The sequence below is a fragment of the Bipolaris maydis genome (genome assembly GCF_028858645.1).
Source record: "Bipolaris maydis strain C4 unplaced genomic scaffold PSV08scaffold_10, whole genome shotgun sequence".
Classification (NCBI taxonomy): Eukaryota; Fungi; Ascomycota; class Dothideomycetes; order Pleosporales; family Pleosporaceae; genus Bipolaris; species Bipolaris maydis.
In genome coordinates, this window is record NW_027093866.1 from 1,467,371 (window position 1) to 1,479,710 (window position 12,340).

Below are 12,340 nucleotides of genomic sequence, written 5' to 3' on the forward strand. Positions count from 1 at the left end.
GCTGCTGCTGCTGCGAGATTGGACCAGAAAACTTCATCTGTTGCCAACGTCGAGGCAGTGATTTGAGTTACACCAAGACAGTTTGCGCAGCATGTGTCGGCTGGCGCATTAAAGGGCGGAGGGCAACTCGCGACACGTGCGGCGGCTAGCAAAAGTATTCCTCATCGGCCCGGCTGTTGTGTATCCGAAAGATCTGCATCAGTAGCTCTCATTGCAATTGCGTCTCTGTCAGGAGACAGCACGCAACCTGTTAACGGCTGGAGGCGGCAAACTCTAAAAAGCGGCAACCACTGCATATGCCAGGAATACGAAGTCGACGGCTCAACGCTGCGCCGAGTCCGGGAGAATTTGCGAAAGTCTGCCCCAAGATTACCTTGCTGAGGATTGAGGAAGAGATTGCTCTGCAGTGCGAGCGCGAAAGACATTTGCACTCGCTTAGCAAAAGCGGTAACGCGCGCTTATTAGTCAGCCACTGACGTCAGTGCAATCAGAGCAACAGACGCAGCCGGGGTTATTCTTCACTCAGCCGCCGACTTGCAATTCCTTAGGGCCTGTTCGGTCGCGCGGTTGCGTTTTTGTTATCAGGTTCAGGCTTCGCTTTACCTAACACGGTATCGTCTTCAAAAATCTAGTCCGAATCTGATAATAGAAACGCAAAACGCAACCGCGCAACCGAACAGGCCCTTGATCACAAGCCGTGCCCGCTAGCACTGGTCATACATACCACGAAATCAACAACAATTTCCAAAGACATGACATCAACGATACCGAGATATGGCTCCTGCGTCTGTACAAAGCTTGGCTGAATGCCGTCGGTGGAAGCTTCTCGATGGTGTCATAGCGTGCCTACAGCGTTATGCGTCCAGGAAGGGTCCCAGTAGCTTTACTTCAAACACATGGTCGAACCCACTGTTGTTGTACTACCCAAAGATCGACAGGTGTACTTAATAGCGGTCGGTCCATCACGAGCGCCGCGATCTGCTTACAAAAACTAGCGCGATCGATACCCCTTCCCCGACTGCACCTCAATACCCCTTAGGATGGACAGAGCCGTATCTGTCATTGAGGTCGCTGGACCTTGCACGCCGTCTTCGACGCCTCAACTATCGTCCAAGATCGGTGTCACGTGCAAACAAACGGTCTGGCCTGCACCCACGCTTTAGATCATCGAGCCACGTCAAGTGGATACATCAGCAGATTATGATTCGCTGCAGAACTCTGATTAGATTTGGCCAACAGAAGCAAGTGCAGCATAGCGCCGTTTGTTTACCATTCATGTCATCGTTACAGATGTTCAGGGTCCAAACTGCACTGTCAGAATGCGGGGGAGGGCTAGACCCTCACTGATTGGTACGATCATGTATCGTCTGCGTAATGGTCATGCCACATGCGATCGTGTGCTCGACAGTATGAGGGCTATTTATCAGCGGTTTGCATCCCCGTTTTCAAAATAACCAATACCCGTAAATCACTCTCAATCACCACATTCAAGCCCAATTTCAACTCTACATACGATTTCTATTCATATCAAATATTGAAGATGTCTTCTCCAATCAACAAGGTCTTTGGCAATGACGCTACCCCAGCCATGCCTGAAGCTCCAAAACAAAACAACGACCGCCGAGCGTCTGATGCCTCTGTCGGATCCGATTCGTTCTTCAATGGTCGCCGAAGGGTATGTCTCTGAAAACTTGGTTAATTGACCAGCCGTGACTGACACCGTGCAGTCTTCCGCAACCCAGCGGTTTGCAAACCTAGAGGCTCTCAAGCGTCGTCAGGATGAGGAGAGCTTGGCCCGGAGACAGTCCTTCCATGATGCATATGGAAAGCCCGGCCTGATTGGTACTTGGTGGAACAAGTATGATTCCCAATCTATCGAGTGCTCCCAAATTCAATACTAACTGTTCTCAGCTTCACCCGTGGACCTATCCAACCTACGACTCAGTCGCAACAATCGAAGGGTGGGTCATCATAAATTTTTGATATTTCAAGTACTTGATATAGCAATGAGATGGGATGCAAGTTCGTGAAGCAAGAAGCAAGAAGGCCAATACGGTTTACTCACCGAGTCGAAAACCAAAAATGATGACACAGAGCGTTTTCGCAAACATGTATTATACCAACATCATGTAAAATCAAAGAAAAACAACGTATAAATGAGCCCATGGATTCAACTGAGACGTGTGTCGATGCGTTAGATCTGAGCTGTGAGTTGCGGCTAAGCGTGGGCCAGTGCGGGGAAGGCCCACCAAGTTGCTATTGGCTGTTGTGAAAGTGACGTTGTGGCTACATGCACCAAATATCCACGAACGAACACCTTTCTTCATTACCACCTTGCGTCCTCCTTGCTGTTGCCTGGTCTGTGCCGCTACTGTTATAATACGCTAGATTCGTAACTGCAATCCTGAAAAATTGCGCAACTACTACTTCCTGGTCTGAGCGCCCCACTACACACTGCACTTCGCCATTTATATCAGGTCGCGTCGCACTCGCAATTCAACGACACCATATCAAAGCAAGCGATGACTGTCAGGTCTCGCTCTCCAGGATTTGGCGATGTTACCAGTATCAACCTTAATCGCCTGCTCTCGAGACTAGAGCGTATAGTATTGGCAGATCCGTCACCAGAGCTGCGAAAGTCCAGTTACGAGCGGGCACGCGTGAGCGCAGTAGGTTGAAACAGATACACCCCATCTGTAGATATGGCTTGCTAAAACCCCCCCAGAATATCGAACATGCGCGCACATTACTCCTCAACCTTGAGCATTCGGCCTCGACAATACCCTCCAAGTCCAAGAAATCGGAACTACAAACCGATCTGCAGCAAAAACGCGAGCTCATAAAGCAGCTAAATCAGCGGATATACGAATTGAATCAGTTAGATGATACTGAGTCGGACGGGTCTGTAGATTCCGATCAAGAAGACGCAGATGAATTTCCTTCATATGCGCCGAGGGTGAAGACAGAGGCTGGACGGGATATCACGACATCGGGGGGAAACAACGAAGCACTCCAAAATGCCGCGCAGGGATTGGCGTCAGAACTACGACGGAGAGGCAAGCCAGAGGCTGACGGAGCCGAATCTGGGGCACAAGTAGCCTCTGGCAATTCTCTTTTTCCTTCAAAACCCGCAACAACGACAGGCGATCCAACCCACGCGCAAACAGAGGCACTCCTGTCGTACGAAAGAAATGAACAGGAAACGCTCACGACAAGCCTCCTCGACATGGCCAAGCTATTGAAGCAACAATCGATAAACTTTTCAAACACACTCGAGGATGACAAGAGCGTGGTAGATCGAGCATTGGCTGGGCTAGACAAGAACACGTTGAATATGGATGCTGCTAGTAGGAGGATGGGCACGCTGCGGAAGATGACTGAAGGCAAGGGTTGGTGGGATAGAATGAGGCTCTATGGCATGATTGCTGGCCTATGGCTGATCGCATTCCTAATTGTATTCGTAGGGCCCAAGGTCCGTTTCTGAAACTGTCCTTGCGGGTAGCGACGTTGTCAGAAAAGAACGATTGGATTTCCATCCATGTCACGAATGTTTCGCAAGCATGAGGGGCGGTGGGCGTGGCACATAGCTCACATGGGCGCGCCAACATCACCATGAGCACCAATGACAGCGTGTCACGCATGAGCTTGGCCAAAATTTCAGTCAACATCCACGGCGCTACGCACTTTGCGCCGAACACGTATCTGCGTGCATACCACGTGGCTCACACGGCAGCCCTGATCCATCTTCACCGCTGAGCCACAGAACTGGACCCTGCGCCCATCTCGCATCCTGCAAGCAGCCGCTTAGCGTCATTGAGCCCCGTCTTATTATGTACCTTGATTCCGCAAAGTGCATCACTCAAGAACAATAATAGCTCAGTATTAATCTATTGCATCCCTTTCCAATTGACATACTCAGTGTCGCAACAAGATGACAGCCATACAAATGACGGCTTTGGGCTCACGCTGTACGTACCCAGCCCCCCATGTTCCTGATCGCGCCTACCCGCAATTGCGACAACAACTAACAAACAGGCCCAGCTCTCAACCACTCCTCTGCCGATGCAGAAGCTGAGTACGACCGCCTTCGCGACCTTGCTCGTCAAGAAGCCGCCAAGCGCTCCTCATGTTTCGACCGCGCGCACCAAGCGTACGAGTCCGGCGATGGCGCTGCCGCCCACGAGCTCTCACAGGAAGGAAAGAAGCACGCCGAAAAGATGGAGCAATACAACCGCCAAGCACGCGACTTCATCTTCCGGGAAAACAATGCCGAGGGGCGCGTTGACAGCGACACAATTGACCTGCACGGTCTCTTCGTAGAAGAAGCAGAAGACGTGCTCGAGGAAAGAATCAGAGTCGCCAGACAACAAGGCCAAACCCACCTCCACATCATCGTCGGCAAGGGCAACCACAGCAAGAACCACGTACAGAAGATCAAACCACGAGTTGAGCAAGTATGCCGCGAACTGGGCCTGGAGTACCGCACCGAGGAAAACGAAGGTAGAATCTTCGTCAACCTCCAGGGCGGCAGCATCGACGAAATGCCGCCGCCGCCACATGCACCGTCAGCTGGATACCCCGGACAGCAGCACCACGGTGGGGCCCCACAACACCATGGCGGTCAACACCAGCAACAGCATGCTGAGCAGCAAAACCAAAACGACGAAATTGAGGAGATGGTTAAGAAGGGGCTGCCCAAGTTGCTCAAGATGCTCAAGTGCTGTACCGTCATGTAAATGCAGCGTGGCGAGGGTTTTACTTGTGTTGGGAGATGTGTCCGTTTCCATTACTTTTTTTTAATAAAGGTGTAAATGATCCAGAAGAAAGGGAACAAAAAATTGGAATAAAAGAAATGGGGAATGAGAAGGAATTTGTATAAAGCGGGAAAGAAGATTGTGATACCCGAGAGACGTTGTTATACGTGGGTAGGGTAGGGTGACACTTTTTACTATCATGCCAGCCGGAGAACCTGTTAGGGGTCTCTCTCCACGTATATATTTTTCTTTCTTTCTTTTAGTTGGGTTGGTATGCGAATGAACAATCACGCCGTATTCGAATGAATTAGTTTTGTTGCTTGTTTTATCATCATGGGGTTTTTCTTTCGACTACTGCTTAACCCATCTCTTTTCCTCGCATTCTTTTCTCACTTTAACCAAGGGTTTTTTGTCCTTTTTTCTTGAAAAATAAAAATAAAGACTAGAGTACTTGGAAGTCTACTTGCCAATTCCTTTTCTCCTCTTTCCTCGCTTCTAACTTGTATCCCTATGTCTGCATACATGCCTAGTTCTTTTTTTTTTTCCATTAATTGAAAAAAAAGACAGAAAATGATTCCTTGGATACCTCATCAATTCCCATCACGAGATGTAGCGGAGATCCTCGTTTCTCACTCTGTGAAAAGGAAGTCTAAGACTGAGTTTTTTATGTAAAAGGACAAGGTTGAGTAGAAGTGAATTTTTTTTAGTCATGCTTCCATGTACAGTGTATGCAGAAAGATGAGAAGAGAACAGAAACAACAACTGATAAGAGGAGTATTGTTTGAGCTTTTTGCTGCGTCTTTTTTTTTGGGGGGGGGGGGGGGGGGACATTTGCTTAGCAAGGTCTGTATACGTATATGTCGGGAGGAAAGCAGGGGGGAGGCTCGGTTAGTGGCTAGCAGTATTGGTGAAAATACAAAAAAATCTTGATGAAAAAGGTAACCTATAGTTATTAAGCCTTGTGCTATGGGAAAACAGGAATCGAAGAAGGGCAACAGTTCCCTGTGAAAGCCAAATACAAGTCACGTATATGTATCGATCATGGGGTAGTAAACACAATTTGAAAACAAGCATAGTTTAAATTCTCTTCTAAAACTCAAAAAGCTAAACTGGAGTATGGTTTTCCTCTCACCTTTTTTCTTCAAACAATTGTGTACAAGTCAAGCACCCCTATGCGGAGGGGATAAAAGAAAGGAATGTGAGAAATGGTAAAAAGAAATGCCCAATTCTTTTGTGTTTGATGCTCAGCTCTTCCGGGCTGCAGTTGGGCTTACTCCCTTGTGCACTTCATCTTGACGCATCATTCATATGGACTTAATCCGGGGGATACGGCGGATTTAAACCTCGTATATGGTTGAGATGCGATTACGTGCTACTGACGGATTGCCGCAGGTATGGCGGTATGCTGTCCGGAAGAGCCGACACAAGCTGCAGTACGGACTGGACCTAATATCAATATCAGTGCCAACGCACTGGAGGTCGCCTGCTCTGGTTCTGCCGACAGAGCATGTCCTAGGTCAGACGACCGGTGATGAATCCGGTATGTTGCTCGTTCGGGTGAAGGAGAGAGGCTCGCAGCCAAAACGTGTAAGAGTAGTAGTAGGGTATGTTACCACTATATCAGAGAGGCGAGATCAGTCATAGCCATTACCGGTGCCAATCTGACTGGCAAAAGCAGTGGAAACACTACGAGCATCATCGTCTTCAAAGCCGCCAAGTGCACCACGCAACCCACGACCAGCACCGAAGCCAGTACCGACGTTTGGACCCTGGCGAGTCGATTCCACAAATCGATTAAGTCGGTCTGACTGGCTGAGTGAGGTGGGCTTGTTGTAGTCGTTCAGACTCAGACCAGAAAGACTAATGCCACCAGGCGCATCGCTACGGGTATCTGTGAGCTCACTAGCTGCAATGGATTCACCAGCAACACTTTGAGGAGCGCCATTCTTGCCCTTGCCGTTAGGACGGCCAGGTAGGGGCCAGGACTCTTGAAAGTTAGAGAACATGGGGGGATAGTTGGAAGGAACACCAACACCGCCAAGGGCAGAAGAGTGGACAGAAGAGACATCGTCTGGGATGTAGCCCACAATGGAGCCGTTGTCATTGTACTCTTGACGAGGCTTGTTACCATTGAAGCCTGGCTGACGACCAGAGGTCATAGCGTTGGCGTGCTGGTAGGCCATCTGGTAGCGTTGAGGCCCGCGATATGTCTGCTTGGGGCGGCTGAATTGGAGAAGTGACACCTGTAGGTTGGTCAAGGGACCTTCAACGAGACAGTTGCGCTCCTTGAAATGAAGAAGAAGGTAGTGCCACAGTGGGTGCTTGGATAAGACCTTGGGGTTACCAAGAATGACGAGACCGTACTTGGCACGAGTGAGGGCAACGTTGAGGCGACGAGGATCACTCAAGAAACCGATACCCTGGTGATCATTGGAACGTACACAGGACAAGATGATGAAATCTTTCTCACGACCCTGGAAAGCGTCGACGGATGCAACCTCGACCTCCTTGTAGTTCTCTTTCTTGAAGCTGCCCGTTGCCTGCATGGAACTGACAACGTAACTGCGCTGGCCCTCGTATGGAGTGATGATACCAATATCGCTGGGCTGAACGCCTGCCTTGAAGAAGCGGGTCACAATCTTTTCGACATTCTGGGCTTCGGTCCGGTTGAGGTAGGAGGTTCCAGAAGCCGAGATTTCCTCAGCACCAAGGTTTGACCAGAACATCATTGGGCTATCAACAACTGGCCAGGGGAAGTCGACATCGCGGCGGATACGCTCTTGCATTGTGACACCGTTCTGGAGAGAGCCTTCGTAGAACATGTTGGATGGAAACTCGGACAGACACGGGTGCATACGGTACTGGACCTGGAGTCGGATGGGAGAGCATCCGAGAATGACGAGACGCTCGAACAAAGATTGGTTAAGACCAGCTGTTGCGGCCTTCTTGTTCATGATGACGGGTCCAAGTTGCTGGTGGTCACCAACCAACACGACCTGCTTACATCCCAGGACCAAGGGAATCATGCACTCTGGCTCTGCAGACTGTGTCGATTCGTCGATAAGTACAGTGCGAAACTTCATCTTGGATAGACGAGGATCACCGGCACCGACACAGGTGCAGCAGATGACGTCGGCTGCATTCAGGATCTCACGCTCGGCTGCACGAGTGAGCTGCTTAAACTTCTTTTCGTCCTGGCTTGAGAGCTCGCCCACATCGTTCTTCAGCTGGTTCAACTTGTTGAGCTCGACGTTGGTGTCGTTCATGCGGACTTGCTCATGGAGAGACAGGAAACCAACTGGAGACTCGACATCCTCCCTAGACTTTGCGGTCACACGGACTGTCTTGAGACCAGTAAGGTGAATACGCTCGCACAGCTGATCGACGGCAACGTTGGAGGGTGCACAAACCAGGACCTGACTACCGCTGATCTTGCAAAGATGATAGATGATGGTGGCGGACGTGACAGTCTTTCCGGTACCAGGAGGGCCTTGAATCAGACTGAGCGGCTTCTGGAGGACGCTCTTTACAGCATTGTTTTGACTGTTGTTAAGCTCCGGAAGACCTGGGACGCTGAACTTGCGGGGGATCGTAACCTTCATAGGGGCTGCTGCCACTTCGTGACCAAGCAGACGGTGGAAGATGTAACCAGAAACACTCATCTCATCAATAGCAAATGTCTTCATAGCATGCTGCATACGGTCAAAGGAGGTAGCTTTCCAGACATAGTCGGCACTGAAGTTGTGAGTACACTCGGTAGGAACTGACTTGTGGTCGCCCTTGGTGCGCAGTTCGATGGTGACCTCGTCGGACTGATTGTTCGGGATCTTGATGACATATCCGACGCCTTCCCAGTGCGGCCGGAGCTCTCCAGTATAGCGCAGTCGCATCTCATCACCGACTGCGAGCTTGACATCGCCTAGTTCAAGCTTTGGGAGGATGAAGCTAGCAGTGTGCTTGTTGTTTAGGGCCATGTCCCAGCGCACGACCAAGTTATCCTGCGACTGTGATTCCTTGAGCTTTCGGTCGTAATCGGCCTCAATCTTCACCAGGGGGCCAAAGACATTCTGGTACTGGTAGGCGTCATCGTATCGAAGCAAGACCTTAGCGATAACCTCCTCTTGACCGGCGCCCTTTTCGAGGTCAGCGATTGTAGCATTGGCGTCGTCCTTCCACAGCTCCTCGAGCTTTGCAATGGTCTGGGGACTCAGATGGCGAGCGCGGAGCTGCTCCTGGTCGGTTGGGGGAGGAACAAGCCAAGGAAGAAAGGAACGGTCTTCAATGAGGGGTTGCCAGCGTGACGTGTCCCAGTTCATGTCTTTCTGCGAGGGCATAGCGGCGCATGGCTGGCGACAGAGCAGTACAACGACCGTGTCCGACTTTGCGGGGATGAAACCCAACAGGAAGACATTCTTGGTACCGCAGTTGTAGCATTCGAGTGTTGTGTCGCCAAGCGAAGAGGCGGGATGCAACTGGACTTCCTTGTGGCGGGCGCGGACCAGATGGTTGATGATGTGCGACGACGACGAGTTGCCACGGGCACTGCAGAACCACTTGCTGCAGGCCAGACACTTGACGACGCTCCCGGCGTTGTGGATGCCACAGTACGCGCCTAAAGCAACCGGTCAGTCAGTATAGCCTTTGGTTGTGCCCGCCCACTTCCTTCCTACGTACACGCATGGGCCGGCAGCTCAACCTCCGCATCCTCCGCACGCATGGCCGACTGGCCCCCTCGGCCGCCTACCGGCATACTGGCCATGCTCTCAGCGTCATCGTCATCATACTCTTCGTCATCATCAGCGCGACGCCTGCGCGAAAGCTGGCCGCGGGAGAGGTCGCCGTCCAGAATGCCCTCATCTACGTCGCCAGCGTTGATTGTGGCCGCCGAGTCTGACACCAGGTGGTTGCCCATGTGCGTGAAGGCGCCCTCCATATTCGCAGTCGTTGTCGTTGGTTTCGTCGTCTTCGTCGTGGTCTCGGGCCGTAGTAGAATTTAAGTCGTGTGGCGCTCGAGGCCTCACTCACCCCCGGTTGGGCCTGAAATTCGTGGGAGCGAGTGCAAAGTTTCGAGGTCGTGGTAGTGGGTGATGTTGATGTTGTTGGTGGACAGCAGAAGCTGAGAATATGTCTGTCTCTTCTGCTCACACCATTGCCAGCGTGACAAGGCCTTGACGTTGCGCGTGTGGGTTTGCGACTGAGTGTAGATGGATTGTGGCGGACAAAGATTGTGTTGAAACAAAGTCCAGCGGGGTCGGGATGTCGGAGCAGATTGTCCTTGGCGCGGGCTCTCTCCCACGGTTGCCTTGATACCCACTCCCAACACTGTACCTTCTTCACATCAAGCACTGCATGTGCAAACACCAGAACGCATCCCTCTACGCAATCATAAATTTTCAATTCAAGGACATGTGAGCTTTCAAGAGCTCAGCAGAAAGATCATCATCGCCAGCAACCGTTCAGTTGCCCCACACACGTCATTGACAGCCACTGTAGCCATGCATCGAGGCCCATTGGTGCAAATGAAAAATCTCACAAAGCACATGCAAGACTGGCCATAATCTAGGATCCATCAACGTTCGTGTGTTCGCTACACCTTACACGCCTGTGGTGCAAGCTATTCGCACCGTCTACCCTTGACACTGTCCTTGGAAGAATGCCTGGGTAAGAGACCGTCTTCTACACATCCTCTTACCAAGGTTTGTGTAAGTATAAACCATGGGTTTGGTCTCCATTTAAAAGAAGAAATGGCGGTTGGCAACCAAACGTCTTCATGTCTCTTCGGCCCATCCTGATACTCGGACTTGTTGAACACTACACGACGGCTGTAACCCGGACAAGGCAGATGGGCATTCCAATTTACCCATCTTATCATGGTCGATTTTCTTTTATTCCATGTATGGCGGCGCATTGTCTCAGCCACTTTTCAACCCCCATTCATTTGCGGTCGCGTCTTTCGGTATCAAGAGAGCATGTCATCAATTGGATCTAAGTCCTCACATGGCTCATTGTTGATACTTTTCAGGGTGTTGGCAGCTAGTGTGGTGGCTATATTCTGTTATCGGTGCAATCCCGTCGACATCAGCGTTCTCGCCTTGGGCTGCCTGCCGGTCTGCCTACTGGTCTGCCCGCTTGTCTGCCTGCTTGTCACAGCGAGAGCAATACTAAGCCTCAGCATCAGCTGCCACTATACACAGAGTGCGATTCAACTTGATCACATTGTTGCATATGCAACTCGTCAACGGCTGCCTTGTGCATCTACTGTTAGCGACAATTCCATATATTGTGTCCAGCTCACAATGTGCAGTCTGTCAGCTGTCCCATCATGATGATCAGATTCGCACAAAACAGGTTTGTACTTGAGTGCGTTTGCCTGTGCATATGCATTTCCACTATAACTTCGCAGCACAGCATACGTCGTTGACACAAGTGTGGGGGAAGTTGGAGCCGTTTTTGCAAAATGTCAGACGACAACGCCGTGCATTTAGCACCATGCAGGCCACTGCATTTGCAAAAGCCAGAATCTCTCGCCATAGGACCATGATGCTGACATGCGATCGGCTATCAGCCCATATGCAACCCCCACAATTGGGACCACGTTGCTCAGCGTCTGATTCCATGCAGGTTCGCATGGCGCACCCTGTCTCGGTTGTCGTACTGCGAAACACTTGGTATGTCGCACATGTCCATCTCCGCAGTTTGGGCAGGTGGATCGGTATGGCCATGCAGAGCAACTGGATACTGTTGGATATCCAGCCCCATTCACCGTGGCATGACGTCTAATATAGGAATAGTACTGTAGATGTGTTGCAGCCTCACACTTCACTAGCGCCAATATCTCCCATCTTTGAGCCACCGGCAGACAAAGACATGAAGCGAGATAAACACATGACCATCTTGGCTTTGAAACTACTGCGAGCAGCAATCAAAATGGAAATTCAGCTTATGGCATACTATCACGGCATGCTCTCTACCGATCGAGGTCAGTAGTACAAGTCCGATCCGAAAGCTTAGAAGGTTCTTGTGCAGCCACATCCATTTTCAGCCTCTGCTGCCATGCAGGCGGTAACACGTAGCCAGAGATGGGGAGCTATTCGGGCCTATTTCGATGTCACGCAGCACGCAGGACGCAAGGCACAAGACTGCATTGCCTATTCCTACAGCATGCATGTTTGTGAGAGGTCCGGCCCTGTTGCCGAAATGGCTGCATGTCATTTCAGGCAGCCTTCTTCTTTCTCTGTCTTTGATCGGAGCCTGGCAGTCAGACTGGGCAGTGAGCACCACCTTATTGCCAATGCTGCCTAATTGCTAGCAATGGGAAGGAAAATATACGAGGATAATGTATCGACTCTGGTCGGTAGCAAAGAAAGAGAAAGGAAAAGGGCGAGAGGGGATGATTGCATCGCTATCCCTACCAACACGGCTAATGCCTTCGCCCGCTTACGCAACGCCCACCGTGCGCTCCGTATTGCGCGCATGCTGTGCAACATATTCCCGCCGAGCAAGAAGCTGAGAAAGCGGGGCATGCAGCTGCAAGGCGCAGACCAAGCAAGTGTGATTATCTCGCTTTGACATCGGCTGCTGCCGGC

General features: G+C 50.9%; 5 protein-coding genes across 5 annotated transcripts; 4 read left to right on the forward strand and 1 right to left on the reverse strand.

Moving 5' to 3' along the window:
* Window positions 1–1,465: 1,465 nt before the first annotated feature.
* On the forward strand, window positions 1,466–2,128 carry PSV08DRAFT_7165 (uncharacterized protein). The gene is made up of 3 exons (XM_014227553.2): window positions 1,466–1,675; window positions 1,728–1,858; window positions 1,912–2,128. Exons 1-3 carry the CDS (start codon window positions 1,541–1,543, stop codon window positions 1,973–1,975), a joined length of 330 nt encoding a protein of 109 aa, XP_014083028.1. The 5' UTR covers window positions 1,466–1,540; the 3' UTR covers window positions 1,976–2,128.
* Window positions 2,129–2,318: 190 nt separating this feature from the next.
* PSV08DRAFT_364003 (uncharacterized protein) lies at window positions 2,319–3,568 on the forward strand. Its single transcript, XM_014227552.2, has 2 exons — window positions 2,319–2,669; window positions 2,726–3,568. Exons 1-2 carry the CDS (start codon window positions 2,523–2,525, stop codon window positions 3,482–3,484), a joined length of 906 nt encoding a protein of 301 aa, XP_014083027.2. The 5' UTR covers window positions 2,319–2,522; the 3' UTR covers window positions 3,485–3,568.
* A 352-nt stretch (window positions 3,569–3,920) lies between these two features.
* Window positions 3,921–4,782, forward strand: PSV08DRAFT_206374 (smr domain protein). Its single transcript, XM_066092053.1, has 2 exons — window positions 3,921–3,968; window positions 4,042–4,782. Exons 1-2 carry the CDS (start codon window positions 3,932–3,934, stop codon window positions 4,734–4,736), a joined length of 732 nt encoding a protein of 243 aa, XP_065948836.1. The 5' UTR covers window positions 3,921–3,931; the 3' UTR covers window positions 4,737–4,782.
* A 1,606-nt stretch (window positions 4,783–6,388) lies between these two features.
* Window positions 6,389–9,687, reverse strand: PSV08DRAFT_183749 (P-loop containing nucleoside triphosphate hydrolase protein; the record flags this gene model as incomplete). Its single annotated transcript, XM_066091899.1, has 2 exons — window positions 6,389–9,366; window positions 9,429–9,687. 2 exons carry the CDS (start codon window positions 9,685–9,687, stop codon window positions 6,389–6,391), a joined length of 3,237 nt encoding a protein of 1,078 aa, XP_065948837.1.
* Window positions 9,688–10,596: 909 nt separating this feature from the next.
* Window positions 10,597–11,022, forward strand: PSV08DRAFT_315610 (uncharacterized protein; the record flags this gene model as incomplete). Its single annotated transcript, XM_066092664.1, has 1 exon — window positions 10,597–11,022. A coding segment is annotated over exon 1 (295 nt), but the record flags the coding sequence as incomplete, so codon positions are not given.
* Window positions 11,023–12,340: the final 1,318 nt, after the last annotated feature.